Here is a 20,057-nt window from a genome sequence, read left to right as displayed (position 1 = left end):
ATGACGGAATTATCGCTGGACATACATAAAAAAAAAACATACATACAGCCGAACTTAGAACCTCCTCCTTTTTGGAAGTCGGTTAAAAATACAGTCGTTTAGTCGGATATCAAATAACGAGTATCTAAGGCCTTAAAGTAAATTAAAAAAAAAAACGTCGTCCAATCAGAGCTTACGAACGGGTAAACGTTTCCCCCTCCACGACGTAAAACGACATTGACTTGACAATCGACATTTTGATTTTGATTTTCAAGTTTCAACGTATTTTAAAAACTTCAACGTTCGTTTCTTTTCTTGTGCTGTTTGGAATTTCGACAGTCTTTTGAAAATTTAATACATTTCTGAATAATTCATTGTTAAAAATACTTAACCCTGATTTTTATCTTGTGAATGGTGTTATTTTGTTATTGTAAAAATGATTGTGGTAAACGAAGACATCAAAAAGATGTTGTGAGTCTAATTTCTGTTACTAACAATTTATTTTAACTAAAAAACTGTTTCTAATAACTTATTCATTAGCAACAGCAAGCTATTTCCTAGTCAAAATGACTAGCTTACTCGTGTTTAATATTATGTAAATCATTAGCAGACGCCCCGGGGTTTCACCCGCGTACTTTGCGTTTCCGTGGGAATACGGAGACAAAACGTAGCCTAAGGCACACAAATAATGTGGCTTTCCATCGGTGAAAGAATTTTCAAAATCGGTTTTGTAAATCCAGAGATAACTACAACCTCACAAACTTTACCTCTTTGAATAAAAGATTAAACTGTGCAATGACTATGGTTTTCAGTTTCTATTTCTTGATTAATCTACCTCCTTACAAAAGAATAAAGTATTGTATATGTTCCTAAAGCAATATTATATCTCTTAATATGGTTTTGCTTGTTATGTGATTTCAGCTCATGGGTTGTCTTTTGTACACAACTTGTGTTAGGTGTGGCATTTTCGTGTGATGTTCTGTTTTCAAATGGGGTGATACTCATTAAATAACTTTTCAAGTAAAACTTAAATTCATCATTTGTACATATAAAAGGTCTGCATTATTTTATAATGTAATAAATAGATAGACCATCTAACTTGATAGTTAGAAGGACTCAAACAAAACTCTGTCTTCTTTTCTCATATGCACTTCTAGGGTTTGGTAAGCCCTTCCCAAGTCTGTGTTTCCTAAATTTTATAACTTGGGTATCTGCAAAACAAGAGTGAATAGGCACCTATTAGGCAAGCATCCCATCTTAGACTGTATCTACACTTACCAACAGGTTAGATTACAGTCAAATGTGAGCCTATTTGCATTTGAAAAAATAACTATAGTCTGAACTCCCCAGCTAGCATCTGAAGCTGTGCACTGTCTAGTTTTTTTTTTTAATTGCGATGTATGAACAATATATCAAATACAAATGCTATTCTGTGGTATGCACCAAACTCTGCTCTGAAGTTGCTATAAGCCAAACTGCATGTATATGTATAATGCCACAGTTATGATATAATGTTCACTGCATAGCCATAAATGTCTTGTGTTCAGAGCGAACCAAGGTTTGGCAAGACTTTAAGGTTAGGGCCTCTGTGGTGCAGTGGATTTACAAGACGGAGGTCCTGGGTTTGATCTCCGGCAGGGTTGATTGAGGATATCTTAAAGATTGGTCTGGCTGGTGGGAGGCTTTGGCCGTGGCTGGTTACCACTCTACCAGCAAAGATGTACCACCGAGCAATTTAGCATTCTGGTATGATGTAGTGTGAATTTTCATCCTCCTAGTCACAAGTTAGCCCGCTTCCATCTAAGATTGCATCATCACTTACCATCAGGCGAGATTGCAGTCAAAGACTAACTTGTAAAGAATGAAAAAAAAGATAACAATGTAATAAATAGGTGTGAGTAAACAGCTTAACTGCTCCAAAGTTAAAGAGTCAGAATCGAATGATAGAGGTCTAGTGTTTGATTCCCAGTTGTTGCACTATGAGTATGAGTGATCATTCCTGTCACAGGCTTTCCACATATTTGAAGGACAACATCATATTTGTTTATGTAATTCAAAAAAGACAAAGTCTAAATTCATTTATTTCAATTAGGCTTAGTTTACGAAGACTTTTGAAATAAAATAAGGTTATGTTATGAGATAATTGATAAGCCTCAATAGCTCAATGGTAAGAGCGGTTGGACTCATCACTGAGGGTCGTGGTTCAATCCTCACCCTGTTGGTCAATTGTTGTACGCACTCCTGGCATAGTCTTTCCCGACTAGTTGGAGGGGAATAGGAATATTGGTCATATTATAAAAAATATGGCAAATATTCTTTAAAAAAAAAATGTACTCAGGTTTCTTTTTATGTTGTTCCAGCAATAAAGTGCACAGTGAAATATCTCAGAATGTGAGAATATTGATGGAAGAACTATGGAGCAATTGGTCTCACCTGGGCGTAGATGAGGAAACTAAAATTGTTCACATCACCAAACTGGTGAATATTGAAAAGGACTTTCACAAAGATGTCATATCTGAGACATGTTACAAGTTGCAGCAGATGGAACAGAAAATAGCAAGTGAGTATTGAGTAACTTGAATGACTTGTTTCACTATTTTCAGCAAAAAACTTTTGAAAATATAATACTAGTGAACGCCCGTGACTCAGTTTACGTGAAATTTTATTTTCTACAAATCCCACAGGACTACTGAATTTTTTAAGTGTGGAAATGGATGGATTTGGATTTACCGTGCAAGTGACAATAGGCCCAGCACCCGCACAATGAATCCATGGAATGCTGAGAGATTGCTCTGCTCAATCATACAATTTATCTTAATACCAGATTTAATCAATATGGTTAAGTGGTTTAGTTGTAAAAAGTAGTGGATAGATTGATTAAATTTATAATATTAACTATCGACCCATACGAAAGTTGCCCATAGGCTTTTTTTTTAAAATAAGAATGAGTTTATTTGTTTAAATAATTTTTGGTAATGTTAAAAAATAAAACCAGCCAAGTGTGTATCACAAAAGTTTTATAAATGAATTGGTATATTTTGTATATTGATATATTATTTTAATTATAGAATTAAAAGATGAGACAGAAGAACTCAGCAGATGTCTCTCAGTTGACATATCAGTAATAGAATACAAGGACGACATGTTGATGGTGGATTACAAGAATGCTTTGGAGGAACAACTTTCTGTGTGAGTAATCATCAGTCAGTAATGTATGACTAAATATGTTTTTTACATAAAATATAATAATAATAATAATAATAATAATAAAGCCTTTATTTACTGAATTTTATAAACAAAATATTATTACAACATATCATTGACACTGATTCATTTCTTCAGCTTGCCCTCGGGCATAGGCCTCCTCCAGACACTTCCATAGTTCTCTATCTCTTGCTTTCCTTCTCCATCTGTCTCCTGCTGTCTGTCTGAGGTCATCCTCCCATCTTTGGCAGGGGCGACCTCTTTTCCTTTTTCCTATCCTAGGATACCACTCTGTCACATCCCTGGTCCACTTATCCCTTTTATCCCGCATGAAGTGTCCTGTCCACTTCCACTTAAGCTTCTTAATTGTTACTGCCACATCTCTGACCTTGGTCTTGCTTCGGATAGTAGAGAGTCTGACTTTGTCTTGTTTTTTTATATGAAGCATGCTTCTTTCTAGATACATAAAATATACTTCTCCTAAAAAAATTGATATAGTCTGCAAGTACTGTTTTGATTTTTTTGATGATGAAGATATCAGGATATCATAGAATAATTATTTTACTGATGACAGATAAAGCCAGAAGAAAAAAAAGTATAAGCCAAAGAAATGGTTGCCTCTGAATATAAGCTCTTCTAGCTATTTTATTTTTATTACCAATTCCTGTGGTATAAGACGCAGCTTCACTGGTTTCTTGACAGTGTTCTCCTGTCAATCCTTCCTTTAGCCTCCTGAACATAACATTAAACCCTATGGTGAGATTCGTCAGGTCTGCGTCATTTAATGTATCCTTAACCTAGTAACTCCCATCTTACTAGTGTGTATGTTCAGGTATGAAGTGATAGCTGGTCTCACCACCACCTGGATTTGATGTATCTTTTTTGATATTAATAAAATTGAGGTGGCAATTTATCATTGATAGATATAGAATCCAAGCTCAACAGCGTCGCATGAAGATGGACAGGTTACTGGAATGGCAGCGTGACCTTGTCGAAAAGCTTGGTGTGACCTTGCACGAGTTGCAGGAAGAACCTCTGCCAGCCGAAGAGGAACTGAACAGAATGAAGGAGCACTTGGAAGTCTTGCAGAAGGAGAGAGATAAACGTGCAGAAATATTCCTGAACACGCAAGTCGAGATTAAGGATATTATGGGTTTGTATATTTACAAAAATTTTTAATAAGTTCTCAGTCATTTATCAGAATTTTGTGAAAACGGCGGTAAATATTTGTGTATGTACATAAATACTTACCTCAATTAGTAAGGGAACTTGAGATGCTATATAATATGTAGTTATATAAGAGTCAGGGGTAATTTAGGATAACAGCTTCTTAAAGACACAAAAATCTTACTTTTACATTAAGTAATATTTATTAGTATGAGTACATTTTTAGGTAAACTTCAAATCAAGCCAACAAACAAGTTTGAACAGATGGCGGTTACATCTATGTCTGTGGACTTCAAGGTGACCGATCAGAACATGGAGCGGCTGGCGATGTTGCGGCAGGACTTGCAAGAGAAATATGAGCAGACCAATAATAGAGTAAGAATATTTATTAATTTAACACAAAACATGGAAACAATTTATTTTTTATTTTTATTCAATACTCTTTATTTGTACTCCACAAAAAATAAAAGAAAACAAGCAAAACAGAAACATAAGAAAAAGTAGAATACAAAAGGCGGCCTTATCGCTTATTAGCGATCTCTTCCAGGCAACGTTAGGCTTAGGAACTTGTTAAGATAACTGTAGGTGGTGTGTACGTAGTAATAATGTACATTATACATACATACAAATTACTACACACGAATACATAAACCATAATACACAAATTATATATTATATCATTATGTTGTATGATAAATATTCTAATAAAATAAAATATGTCACTAGTGACTAAGATAATATGTCTTATGATAAACAAATCTATATAATAAACAAATATATAATAAACAATCTATATAATAAACAAATAAATCAAAGTAATTGGATACAAATACTGCTTCATAGCAAACTCTTTCAGAATATATTGTAGATTACACTGTATATGTGGGTGTTGGGGATCCAAAGTGATAGAATATTGACCAGCACCAAAGCATAGTGTTGGTCGACCCCTAGTAGGTGAATTGAGGACATCAAGCAGCTTACAGGGAACTGTCAGGATTGTAAAGTGTTTTATAGGCAGATAGATCTACCATCGGGGTTAGGATCAGGGGTGTGATTTTGTTATGTAACTCGCTTTTACTGATGACAGGTTTTGGAGATGCGCGAGCGTCTGTCCCGACTATGGGACTGCTTGGAAGAGGACCAGATGTACCGCGAGAACTTTCTGCAAGCTCACACCGGTTGCCATCCCCACACCGAGGCGGCCATTAAGGAAGAGATTAAGAGGTGCGACCAGATCAAGAGGCAGAAGATTTCGGTAATTAATCAATTTTTTTTAAGCAAATTGGTCAAAATGGTTTGGTTGGTGGTGGAGAGGGAGGGGAGTGGGTGTACCCCTAGGACTTTTGAGAATCTGTGCTTGTGCTATATTAACATTGTAAATGCTGAGTTTGTTGTAATTGTTGTGTCTGTAACCGTTGTAACTGTTTAGTCTGTAAACGTAACTGTTGGGTCTGTACCCATTGTTACTGTTGTGTCTGTTGCATTTTATACATAATGTTACATTAAAATGTATACATGTATATCCACACTTTCTGAGGAATTTGTGAAAATCAGAATTTCACATGTACAGACTTAAGGGTGAACAAATGTTTGATGATGAACTAATTAGACAGTGTCTGTGTTTCTGCCTCGTAATTTGAGCACCTTCAAGGCTGGAGTGAATAAACATCTAGGCAAGCTGACTTTATCTTAGACATTATTATTGCTTTTCATTAGGCATGATTGTGAAGTCAAGCGCAAGCCTGCAGAATAATAATAGTCATCATTTTAACCCTTTAAGTCCTTTGCCACTCTATCATTTTACTACAGCCTTTCTTGATGAGTATCGTTTACCAACAAACAAATAAAAAATGAGGGTATAAATTGCTAGTCATTTCACACCTAATAATAATTATAATTAACTTGTTCTTAAATTAATTAAATAAATTTGATTTATAAGCTTGGGATAATTAGATATGGTTAATATATGTAAAAAGAATATAAAAAAAAATATATTAAATTTTTTATTAAAATATAAAGTAATTGTAAATAATGGCTTTGAATGTTGTTTTTATATTTTATTTATAGGTAAGATTTAGTTTAGTATTTATTTTAATTATTTAATGTAAAACTTAATACTGTAAATAACAATTATATTTTATTTATAGAAACGCAAACAAGCCTTTATTACTATCTATCTACTATCACATTCATGTGAAATAATTATCATTATATATATTTTATATAATATTTTATAAACAAACCATACATAATTTAAAATAAATAATTTATGAAATGACATGCGCTTTCTACCTTCATTTTGAAATTATGTTTTTGTTTTTTTTTGTAAAATGTGATTCAAAATATATTAACTATATTTAATTGTTCTAAGCTTATTAATCAAATTTATTTTCATTAATTTTAGGCCAAGTTAATTAAATTATTATTAGGTGTGAAATGACTAGCGACTTATACCCTCATTTTTAATTTGTTTGTTGGTAAACAGCAGTGGCGTGCACAAGGTTATTAATTAGAGTATGCACTATACGTACAAAGTGTACAAAATGGAATATTCCTTCTTCATATACAGGTTGGTAATTAACTTCTCAGGCAAGGCAATGCATATTTGCAATTATGAACTGCACGCCATTGGTAAACAGTATTTATCGAGTAAGGTAGTATAGGTTAAATTGATCCGATTAAAGGCAATTATTATTAATCTAAGTCTGACATGCCCAGCAAAAGTCTGAAGGCATTTTTTTCCTCTTGGATAAAAAAAAGAATAATAAAGAGATTACAAAACGTTTCAGGTGTTCGTAGCCAACGTCCGTACTAAGATCAAGCTGATGTGGGACAGTGTGATGTACTCGCAAGCACAGAGGGAGGAGTTCCTGCACTACTACCAGGACATCTTCACTGAGGATACCCTCACGCTGCATGAGCTGTACTTGCATAAGATCACCAAGTTTTATGAAGAAAACAAGTAAGTTTGTATTCATTGGCTATTTGTTAGATATAATCTTTATCACTCACGTAAATCATACTTCACACTAATATTATAAAGACGAAAGTTTGTGTGTGTGTATGTTTGTTCCTCCATTACGCTGCGGCTACTGAAGCGATTTGGTTGAAATTTGGTATAGAAATATATTTTCGTCGTCATCGTCATCAACCCATATTCGGGTTAGGCCAATAGTCCACCACGCTGGCCCAATGCTGATTGGCAGACTTCACACACGCAGAGAATTAAGATAATTCTCTGGTATGCAGGTTTCCTCGCGATGTTTTCCTTCACCGATTGAGACACGTGATATTTAATTTCTTAAAATGCACACAACTGAAAAGTTGGAGGTGCATGCCCCGGACCGGATTCGAACCCACACCCTCCGGAATCGGAGGCAGAGGTCATATCCACTGGGCTATCACGGTTCTTTTGAAATATATTTTACTCTGGATTAACACATAGGCTACTTTTTATCCCGGAAAAATCTATGGTTCCCGCGAGATTTGTGAAAAACTGAATTCCACGCGGTCAAAGTCGCGGGCGTCCGCTAGTTAAAATAAATCACATGTTGCGTCTTTTGTTCTTGATGAACTCTGTGTGCAGTTTAATATAACTTGAAAGATAGGGATTTCATTGTTATGTCGAAACTATTCTACCAGAGGCGATATCAGGAGAAACCATAATCCTGATTAGATGGCGATATTCCGAGTTTCCGAGAAAATTCCATAATCATTTATTATTGCAATTGGCAAGATACATTTACCATCTACATCTACCGACCACCTTTATATATATAATGCATGTATCTGCAAATAAATAGATTGATTAATTGATTGCAAATAGGGAGCTCAAAGTTTCTTTATTTTATTTTTCCAATGAATGAGGAGATCTCGTTCATTTGATCGCAAGTAAATTGTACTAATTTGCGTTAGATTGGATCAGATGAGGTAACTTTAAAAAAACCAAAGTTACTTACAGCTCTTAGGGTAATCTGCCAATCCGCATTGGGCCAGCGTGGTGAACTATTGGCCTAACCCCTCTCATTCTGAGAGGAGACTCGTGCTCAGCAGAATACCGAATCATCATCTCCTTACCCTTATCCCACTTAAGTGGGGTCGGAAAAATATGTCAATCTTTTCCATTCGTCTCTATTACTCGTCAACTCATCATCCACTCCTTTTACACACATGTCCTCTTTCACACAATCCAACCATCTCTTCTTTGGCCTTCCTCTCCTCTTATGACCTTCCACTTGCACATTCAACATTTTTCTAGTAATATGACTTTCCTCTCCACGCATTACATGTCCATACCAAGCTAACCTTCTACTCCTCAATTTTTCTGTCACTAGCGCAACCTTCAGACTTCCTCTTATATACTCATTCCTTATTTTATCTATTCTTGTCACACCACACATCCATCTCAACATACGCATATCAGCAGAATACCGAATGTGGGTTGTTAATAATGATAATGTTTCACAGCTCAATTCCTTATTTTTACCTGCACAGTATGCCAATTCAGTTCAGATTGCTTTCGTAAAAACCATATTGTAGTGAAAGTAAATTTTTGTCTGTACAGGTCTATCTTCGAGTTGGTGGTGACGCGCAAGAACCTGTGGCTCAAGATGATGGAGCTGGAGGCGCGCGCGTCCGAGCCCGGCCGCTACCAGAACCGCGGCGGGCAGCTCCTGCAGGAGGAGAAGGAACGGAAGGTCATCCACAATAAAGTGAGTTTTCTACATTATATAGCGTGGTTGCTAATGACATTTTTTTTATTTTTTTTATTCTTTACAAGGTAGCCCTTGACTACAGTCTCATCTGATGGTAAGTGATGATGCAATGTAAGATGGAAGCGGGCTAACTTGTTAGGAGGAGGATGAACCCCTTTCGGTTTCTACACGACATCGTACCGGAACGCTAAATCGCTTGGCGGTGCGCCTTTCCAGTAGGCTGGTAACTAGCCACGGCCGAAGCCTTCGACCAGCCAGACCTGGACCAATTAGAAAAACCTCAATCGGTCCAGCTGGGGATCGAACCCAGGACCTCCATATTGTAAATCCACTGCACACAGGCCTGCGCGATGGAGGTCAACTTTACGTCAAACTGATTGTACAAAGTGGACGCCGTGACTTCGTTTGCGTGGAATCTGACACCATGATAATAAAGAATGTCATGGAATCTGAATACCATGACATTCTTTATTATACTAGCTGACGTCACGCGGTTTCATCCGCGTAGTTCCCGTTCCCGTGAGAATACGGGAATAAAATAACGTGGCTTTATAGTGGCAAAAGAATTTTCAAAATTGGTTCAGTAGATCCAGATTAGTGAGATTATGAGATTACTAACAACACCACAACCTTTATCTCTTTATAATATTAGTACAGAAATATGGATAATCACTCCTTTTGAATATATCTATTGTTGTATCAATCGCATTAAAAATCCGTTGCGTAGTTTAAAGGGTACGGTTGTAAGTCGTAAAACGGTAAAAGATAGGCACAATAAACAGAAATAGTAAATTTTCACAGTAAAATATCATCACGGTAAACCTAAAGGTTACCCTTCGCAGTAAAAACCGAGACAGAATATTATATTAATTTAATAATGTAACTAATTTGATTAATTAAATTTTTACAATTTTTAGTTACCCAAAATCGAAGAGCAGATCCGTGGATTGGTTGTGGAGTATGAAGCAAAGTCTGGCAGCGTGTTCACTGTTGATGGCAAGCCTCTGCTGCAACTGATAGAAGACGAGTGGGAAATAAGGCGGGCCGTACGTATATTGTTTAATATGTATTTGTTCTGTGTGATCTTATAATTGCAACTTGATGATGATGACTATCGAATCAGACGAACCAAAGTCACTGATCAGCGAGTCGCGAAGCTGAAGTGGCAATGGGCGGGGCACATAGTTTGAAGAGCCAATGGATGTTGGGGTCCTAAGGTGCTGGAATGGCGGCCCCGCACCGGAAAGCGCAGTGTTGGTCCTAGGTGGACCAATGACATCAAGCAGGTTGCAGGGAGCCGCTGGATGCTCGAGACTGTTTTGTTTGGAAGTCCATACAAGAGGCCTATGTCCAGCAGTGGACGTCCATCGGCTGTTAATGATAACGATGATGATGACTATTATGTGTCAATCTTGTTTTACATTTGTAGCAGCCCTTATTGTCATGCCAACTGTTATTTCCAACGCGCGTTGGCCAATGCATTTTAATGATTATAGTCTGGCAAGTTTGTTGACGACAATCCCATGATAAGCGGGCGACGGGGCGAAAGACTGCGCGGGTGTAAAATCGTGCGTGCGGGGAAGTGAAGTGCATCAGTCGTAGGTTTTTCTTTCATCGCTACATGCCCCTATCCCGCGCAAACCATCGGGAATGTTACGAACGAAGTTGCCAAGCTATAGTCATACCTTGATTACTTCGTAACGGTTCGGTTCCACTGTCTTAGAACGTAGGTTTATTATTTTAACTATGACTCTGTTTCTCAATTCTCTTGTATTGATATTCAATAAACATTGACAATAAACATCGAGACTTTATTATTTTCTCCAAATTTTTGGCAGTGGCACGCAATAGATAACTGTTTATACTATAGATAAACTCAAAGATGACTGACTGACATAGTGATCTATCAACGCACAGCTCAAACCACTGGATGGATTGGGCTAAAATTTGATCAATTCTACCCCCAAGGGGATAAACTAGGGGATGAAAGTTTGTATGTAACTTTGTCAATTTTGCGGCGATTTAGCTGAAATTTGGAATGAAAATAGATCTTAATCTGGTTTAATACATACTTTTCATCCTGGAAAAATCCATGGTTCCCGCGGAATTTGTGAAAAACATGATTCCACGTGATGTCGCGGGCGCCCGCTAGTAGCTGATAAAGATTAGACTTCTCAGACTAAACAATATATTGTCAGTCTGTTCTTTATATGCTAAACATTGTATAATGTAAGTGTATTTAAATTTTATTTGACATACATTTGATAATATTTTCCAGGAGCGACAGAACAAGATGTCGGCGCGCAAGCAGGCGCAGGCGCTGACGCCCACCACGCCGCTGCTGCGCTCGCTCGCCACGTCGCCGCTCGGCAAGCGCAACCGCACCGCCGCCGGGCTTGCGGCTACCGCCGAGAGGAACAAGTATGTCCTATCACTCATTTTGACGGCCTCCGTGGCGCAGTGGTATGCGCAGTGGATTTACAAAACGGAGGTCTTGGGTTCGATCCCCGGCTGAGCCGATTGAGATTTTCTTAATTGGTCCACGTCTAGCTTTGGCCGGGGCTAGTTACCACTCTACCAACAAAGACGTACCGCCAAGCGTACGACTTCCATCTTAGACTCCATCATCACTTACCATCAGGTGTGATTGTAGTCAAGGGCTATCTTGTAAAAATGAAAAAAAAAAAATTTACCCTAACTTTTCTCATTCCGAGTGCTCAACAGTGACCCGAAAGATGGATTGTTAACTCAGACTAATTAGATAAGGACCTGCCTCGCTAGGTGTTTTATGTCGAAGTATATGATCAACAATCTATTGCTATTATAGAAATTAGCTCTATAGAATCGATGTTTCATAGTTGAAATTGAGTTCGTCAGTTAAAGAGCTCTGTAAATATACTTTTTGTGTAGTTGAACAGTGTACATACATAAACAATAATTTAAAAAAAATACCGATCAAATTGAGAACCTTCTCCATTTTAAAGTCGGTTATAAAATGGTGTAAGATATGTTTGTGAATTTAGGTAGACACTAGTTCATTTGTAATGACGATGATATTGAGTCCATTACATTCACCCTGATAATAACTATTTCTTTTTGTATCGCAGGCCGCCAAGCAAGCGCCAACTTATCACCGGCAGTGCAAACAAGGCAGTGAGCGCTGTAGCAGCCAACCTATCATCGTTCAAGAGGTCTGCCATATCTACTGTTAAAAGGTGACTTCATAATTTACTCATATAGTTTTTAGTCTACACACTTTCATATATATTCTTTATTTATGGTATTTCAGTGCGCGGTTATGAAAGAAAGCGATAACCTTGACGTCCAGGCAAGTTCTGATTTGAGGCATAGAGAGAATTGTAATAGTAGTAAAATGTTTAAATTATAGTGTAGTTAGTTATTAGTTTATTAAGGTTTCGTAGTAAAGGAAACCTTATAGTTTTGCCATGTCCGTCCGTCTGGCTGTCTGTCCCACCACGGTTTAGCTTAGAGACTATGATTGAGATGACTGAGATTCGGAGATTTACTAGAAAGCTGTTTCGCATCAGTATGTACATTACAAATCTCGTAAAATAAAATCCTGAAAAATACTATTTAGGTACCTTTTCATGAGCCTTGATAGTGGATATGACCTCTGCCTTTGATTCAAAGGGTGTAGATTTGATTTGGGGCATGCTCCTTCAACTTTTCAGTTATGTGCATTTTAAGAAACTAAATATCACGTTTTTCAAACGGTGAAGGAAAAACATTGTGGGAAAACCTGCATACATGAGAATTTTCTTAATTCTCTATGTATGTGAAGTCTGCCAATCCGTATTTGGCCAGCGTGTGGTAGACTATTGACCAGATCCCTCTCATTCTGTGTAGAGACTTGTGCTCAACAGTGAGCCGAACATGGGTTGTTAATGATAATGTCAGTGTGGGTATTGTTTCAAAAATACGGTGACAGCTACGTTTTTTATATTTTTCTGCATTATAAAGGCTTAAAATGCTATTTAAATTTCAATGCGCGTGGTCTGACGCGCATTTGGCTGGTTTTGTTATTAATTATTTACTAGATCAGTTTTCATGTAGTTCTTTGTTATGTATTTGCAATAGTAGCTGTATAGTTGTCCACTTTAGGACTCTAATTGGCTTTGTAGTCGTGAGTTGTACAGATAAGCATTAAACAGTAGACAGTTGGTGTGTAAGACTAAGTATAATACACATAATTATGTCTGACATCTTCCAAAGCTATAAACAGACTTTCCAAATATAAATAAATAAGAATATATAGCTAACTTGTCATTGAATATAAAATACCACTATTAGTTTTATATACACTTCTATACTAATATTATAAATAGGAAAGTTTGATTGTTTGTTTGTTTTTGAACATTATACAAGCTTTGAATAAGCTCTGAAACTACTGAACCAATTTGAAAAACTCTTTCACTGTTGGGAAGCTAAACTATCCTCGGGTATCCTCGGTATAACTATTGGCTCATCAATTACTAATTACATAATGACTTATCGCACCAAAATTAACAAACAAAATGTCTGTAATTTTTTGAGAAAATGAGCTTGGATTAGTATATATATATCTTATACTAATCGATTCTATAAATACAGTTTTTATAATCGCATTAAATCGTTGATCATATACTTTGAAAGAAAAGTAACGTCTAGCAAGGCAGGTCCTTGTGTTATTAGTCCGAGGCTATATTTTATCGTGCAACCGCGTGGTATCTGCCATCTATACTAATATTATAAAACTGAAGAGTTTGTTTGTTTGTTTTTTTAAACGCGCTAATCTCAGGAACTACTGGTCCGATTTGAAAAATACTTCCAGTGTCAGATAGCCCATTTATCGAGGAAGGCTATAGGATATTTATTATCCCCGTATTCTTACGGGAACAGGAACCACGCGGGTGAAACCGCGCGACGTCAGCTAGTCTCTAATATTTATTATACATTTACAGGCGCATAAGTGGACGCCTGGCGGCAAAGGCTCTGTCAGAGCACAAAACTGAACGCGCTAAAAGAAAACTAGATTATGACTCAAACAAGAAGACTCCTCAGCCTAAAGCGAATGGCAGCATTCTGAAATACAAGCGGACGGTAAGCAAAAATACAGTATTTTTTCTTTTTGAATATGTATGTACTTGTAATCATCATATTTGGTCTAAATAAAAGTTAGACGAAATAAAAGTTAGTCGAATTAGATTTAAATATGAACAATAAAAATTTTGTATAGTACTTGGTGTTCCAAGTAGGGTCCGAAATATACAAATTTTAATAAAAAATAGTAAAAGATTATTTTGAAAACTCAAGTTAAAAATTGCGTATTTTATTTATAGTATAAGTAATTAACATATGTCAAACTAAAGGATGACCTATTTTCGCTTTAAAACGATCTAAATGTAACTCACAGTTTACCTGAAATCACGTGAAATACAAAGATGGCAATAACTTTACAAGTAACAAGGTATCTGCGATCATTACTTCCGGAGCTACAGGGATTTAAAGGGTCAGATTTGCGGCGCTGCCGCGGATCCCTGAAAAACGCTCCATACAAAATGGTAGGAGCTTATGACGTCGTAGGCAATTAATGATCGTTAGATTTGTATGGGCGTTTAAACAAAATTACTAATATCTTTGTTATTTCTGCGTTTATGTTTATAGTTCATATATTAAAAAATGTCACATTTAATGTAAGGAAGCTAAAACTGTATGAATTTTCATCTAATTACGATAAAATATTTTTAGTAGATTTTGAAATTTTATAATCTTATTTATTTTGCAAATATCTAGTCAATCTTTGCTTTGTATGTATAAATTAGTTAACATTGACCTTATTTACCTGAATGTATCATAAAAATCAATATATTCAAACCTAGTCATCATCCCCGTTCTTTGTCTTTCTCTGGCGTGAATAGTCCACGTCTCTACACCATAAAGTAAAATCGGAAAAATGACACAAAATGACAATGAGGGCCATTAAGACATTAGCGCCGCGTCTATAGGACTTGTTTCGTGGCGCGGAGTACTCCCCGCTACTATAAGTACTACCTGTACTTGAGGAACTCGTAACAAAAATAATAATGTGATTTGTACGGAACCCTTTTTTATATTGATTGTTTTTCTTTCCATATTTGCAGTCACGTGGTCGTCGGTCAACTAACAACGCTAACAACTCAAAATCGAGTTCGAACGCGGACAAAAACCCGCTCACTGACACCACTTTGCTGACTACGTATACCGACTTCAAGGTGAGCTTACTGACTTTTGACGGCAACACTCCATGATATGTGGGCGACGGGGGGGAAGGACGGCGCTGCCGTGAAGTCGAGCGCGCGGGGTCGAGGGAAGGACAGCGTGGGTATGAAGTCGTCCGCGCGGTATATCGCTACCCTCCCGGCGCGCGCGAACCATCGGGAGTGTTACATACGTTTTCTAATTTTTTTATTTTTATTGTTTACAAATTAGCCCTAGATTACAATCTCACCTGCTGGTAATTAGCTGGGGTGGTAACTAGTCACGGCCGAAGCCAGACTTAGACCAACTAAGCAAACCTCAATCGGCCCTACCGGGGATGGAACCCAGGACTTCCGTCTTGTGAATCCACCACTGCGCCACGGAGGCCGTCGGAGGAGGTCTCACTCAATAAAAAACATTTTTATCCTTTATGAAGTTACGTATATGATCAATATGGCATACATGTTGCAACCACGGTGATTAATTTGGATATATTCATAATAATTATTAGCCTAATTTTAATGAAATGGATCAAAAATAATCAAAAAATGTAGCTGTTAAATTTCTATTTCAAGGTAAAACAAACTGCCTTCAAGATATAATTTTGAACAAACTGTTGCAAAAAAACATAGACACTGCTTTCAAGGTATATAACTATTTATATAAAATCAAACCTACATGAGTAGGTATGTCCGCGATTTTCTCAAATGCTGATGATCCAATTTGGATAAGATTTTCGTTATTGAACGTACGTGTAGGAACCGAAAGGGGTGTAGATTTTCATCCTCCTCCTAACAAGTTAGCCGCTTCCATCTTAGATTGCATCATCACTTACCATTAGGTGTGATTGTAATCAAGGGCTAACTTGTAAAGAAAATAAAATCCACCATCATCAGTGTCTTCCAAACATCACGATACTGAGCCACCTGCATCCAGCGAATCCCTGCGACTCGCTTGATGTCGTCAGTCCACCTGGTGGGGGGTCGCTGGACCAACACTGCGCTTTCTAGTGCGGGGTCGCCATTCCAGCACCTTCCCCAATGACCATCGGCTCTTTGAACTATATGCCCCGCCCATTGCCACTTCAGCTTCGCGACTCGTTGAGCTAAATCGAACTGGAGTTCGTCTGCGTTTAAAGCTACTTATTATTAATATTTGCTTACAGGACAACATTAACGAGCGTCAAATAAGTCGCAGCTCATTGGCGCAAGGGAAAAACCATGAAGCACCCGCCATAGTAGTCTTCCACGTCAACTCGGGGAAGACTGAGACTCCAAAGAAATTGAGAACAAACGCTCCACTGACTCCCAAGGTCGGCAAAGAGAACATGCAACACGCGAATCTGCCAATGACACCGAAAAGCAACCTTATTTCTACACCCTCAAGGCTCACGCGGTCCGCAATAAAACAAAATGATGGTTTTGCAACACCCCGGGCGCCTTTGAGTTGTAACAAAACCAATGTGAGGCAAAACACAGCACCCAATATGTCGATGAAGGTACAAAACGGACAGACACCCATAAGATCTAACTCTCACATGAATTTGATGAGAGCCAAGAACTTACCACCGATCATGTGAATTGTTACATGCGCCGTACATTTTAGTATGCGGGTATAAACATGCGCAGTATTTAAAAAAAAAATTGTATTATGGCAGTACAGGTCGCTTTGTATTTGTAGAACGCTGTGAAATCGAAAATTTTACACTAAGATCGAAATTATGGAAATTATAGTCGCAACAGTAATATATATAAAAAACCTCATCATAAACTTATAACGTCGGCCACAGACGGTCAAGTATACTGTCTGCAACGTGTTGAGATGTGGACAGATAAAAAATATCGAAATATGCTTATTGGTGTGGTTTCGATATTTTTAACTGCCCACGCTTGCTGTAATAAAAGCCTTATCATAAACTAACGTCGGCCACAGACGGTCAAGTATACTGTCTGCAACATGTATAGATGTAGGCAGAAAAAAAGTTACGTTACGTTAGTTGCATACTACGCCTCTTTTCTTCAATAACGTGATATCTCAAAAAATACTATTTTAGAGGAAATTATTTATAACCTAAAAAAAAAAATTGTGACAAAATTAATGTTTTTCAAGTAATATAATTTTAAATTTACTTGAATTGAAAGAGATATTAGTTTAAACACGAAATTTTTTTTTAAGTTAAAAAAAAAAGACTTGTAGAATTGTGTTAAAGCTAAGAGGCGACTTGACCATCTGTGGCCTGCTTAAGCCAAATATACAATATCATTGTTTATGTAAAAACATAGTTGTTGACTGTAAATCTATTAATTAAACACTATTTATTCATAGCGATCTATAAGTATTGTGCAACTTAGCATCTTTTATTTTGTGATCATAGAATAACTTATTTTTTTTTTTGTTGCTAAAACGGAATCTCTACCTTTTGATAATAATGTATAGCAGATTTATATCATGAAGACTGTTTGGTTGTATATAAATGTTTTACCAATTAATTCATTAAAACAATTAAATAAAACGCATGCACTTTGCATGAATACTTTTTAAGTACATAATAATTAATTATTGGAATAAGTAGGTAGATGACCCACTGTTAAGTGGAAACTATTGCCAACATTTTACAGTACATGCAATTAACTAGTCTGGCAAGTTGATGACACTCCCATGATATGCGGGCGACGGGGGGAAATACTGCGTGGGTGTGAAATCGTGAGTGCGGAGAAGTGAGGTGCATCAGTCGTAGGTATTTCATTCCTCGCTACGGGAGTGTTACGAACGAAGTTGCCACGCTATAAGTTAAGAAGTGCACAAGGTTTTTACTTAGGGTAAACACTATATGAAGAGCCGTGATAGCCCAGTGGATATGACCTCTGCCTCCGATTCCGGAGGGTGTGGGTTCGAATCCGGTCCGGGGCATGCACCTCCAACTTTTCAGTTGTGTGCATTTTAAGAAATTAAATATCACGTGTCTCAATCGTTGAAGGAAAACATCGTGAGGAAACCTGCATACCAGAGAATTATCTTCTCGTGAAGTCTGCCAATCCGCATTGGGCCAGCGTGGTGGACTATTGGCCTTACCCCTCTCATTCTAAGAGGAGACTCGAGCTCAGCAGTGAGCCGAATATGGGTTGACAGTGATGTGATGTGATCATATCATCATCATCTTTATCATAAAGATTTTATTTTTATTAATTTTTCACAAATCCCGCGGGGATGAGGAATTTTTCGGGATACAAAAGTAGCCTATAAATTGTTCAATAGCCTCCACTTCTAGTAAAAATGCAATTAAAATATGTTCAGTCGTTCCAAAATTAGTCTGGAGAAAAAGACAGACAGACACAAAAATTAAAAAAGAACAACCTTGTTTGTTTTGGTCTTGTGTAAATAACTATATACCTACACTATCATATCTATTTTTTATTTATATGTATTGTGTCATCGGCAGCTAAAGAAAACCATTTATAATTTAAATAGTGTTTAATTGGGTCATTTTCAAAATATATAATAGTTTATTCCAAAGATTCAACATATTAGTACATTATTTTCAAACATAGCAGTAATATTGTGATTGGAACCATCCCATTAAGAAATCCATATATGTACTCTTACTGTATTTATACATACATACTTGTAGGTAAATCAATTAAAAAACTTGCATCGTAATTAGATGAAAATTCATACATTTTTAGATTTCTTACATGAAGTATAAACATAAACGTACAAATAACAAAGACATTTGTAATTTTGTTTAAACGCCCATACAAATCTAACGATCACTTCGATTGATGACGTCATTCATTTGGACCAGACTATACCCCATATTTTTTAACGACCTGAGGCAGCGCCGCCAAAATGACCCTTAATGGCTGTAGCTCCGACAGAATTATCGCAGATACCTTGTTACTTCTACAAAATGTCTAGTATTAGCATACTTTTAATATATATACAACACCTGCGTGGTTCCCGTTCCCGCAGGAATACGGGGGTAAAATATAGCACTCTGCTCGGGGATAGTGTAGCTTCCCAACAGTGAAAGAATTTTTCAAATCGATTCAGTAGTCCCAGAATCTATTCGGAACATACAAACAAACAATCAAATATTTCCTCTTTATAATATCAGTATAGATTTAAAAAAAAAAAACTCATAAGCCCTATCGATACTAAACTGTCTTCGTGAGATAAATCTTCTATATTGAATATTATGTTACACTAAATAGCACTTTTACGAGTATTGATATTTTGAATTGTTCTAAAATATTATGTTTGTATTACAACTTTTTAAGTAGATTTAATAATATAAGATCTTTTTTTTTTTATAGATTTTTAAGTTGTTCGTAATTTTAATTTTAGTTTTTTTAGTTTACTAGTTTGTAGAACAATTGCGGTGAAAATAATTATTTTTTGGTAAAAATAAATGTAAATATAATAGTGTCAGTGTTTGTGTTATTCTGTATCCATTTGACTCCTAAATGGACGACCGGTCGCCCATCGTATCCGTTACGTGACATGTAAAAAAATATAACTACCACTAAGGGCAATAGGCGAGCACAGTATCATGCTCCGCGCGATAGAGGAATATAAAGCTTTTTTAAATGGCTCACAACGGTAGATTAAAACCGCATTCCCTGACTGTCGGCTTCTTCAACGCAGACGGGCTCACCGATAAAATACTCGCGGGCAGCGAATGGGTATTCATATTATTATTACTCAAAAACGCACTATTTTGATTGGATTAGTGCAAGGAAACTTTTCGCTTTATTC

At 36.8% G+C, this 20,057-nt stretch overlaps 1 protein-coding gene across 1 annotated transcript; it reads left to right on the top strand.

Annotated features, from left to right (window-relative positions):
* Nucleotides 1-235: 235 nt before the first annotated feature.
* LOC112054991 (protein regulator of cytokinesis 1) lies at nucleotides 236-19,730 on the top strand. The gene is made up of 14 exons (XM_052886157.1): nucleotides 236-450; nucleotides 2,340-2,539; nucleotides 3,048-3,168; nucleotides 4,107-4,336; nucleotides 4,577-4,725; nucleotides 5,438-5,605; nucleotides 7,140-7,312; nucleotides 8,915-9,062; nucleotides 9,983-10,111; nucleotides 11,344-11,486; nucleotides 12,173-12,280; nucleotides 14,027-14,165; nucleotides 15,206-15,316; nucleotides 16,468-19,730. Exons 1-14 carry the CDS (start codon nucleotides 416-418, stop codon nucleotides 16,879-16,881), a joined length of 2,268 nt encoding a protein of 755 aa, XP_052742117.1. The 5' UTR covers nucleotides 236-415; the 3' UTR covers nucleotides 16,882-19,730.
* Nucleotides 19,731-20,057: the final 327 nt, after the last annotated feature.

This window comes from Bicyclus anynana, chromosome 16 (assembly GCF_947172395.1).
Source record: "Bicyclus anynana chromosome 16, ilBicAnyn1.1, whole genome shotgun sequence".
Classification (NCBI taxonomy): Eukaryota; Metazoa; Arthropoda; class Insecta; order Lepidoptera; family Nymphalidae; genus Bicyclus; species Bicyclus anynana.
The sequence above is the reverse complement of the archived record's forward strand: the minus strand, read 5'-3'. Positions and strand labels throughout refer to the sequence as shown.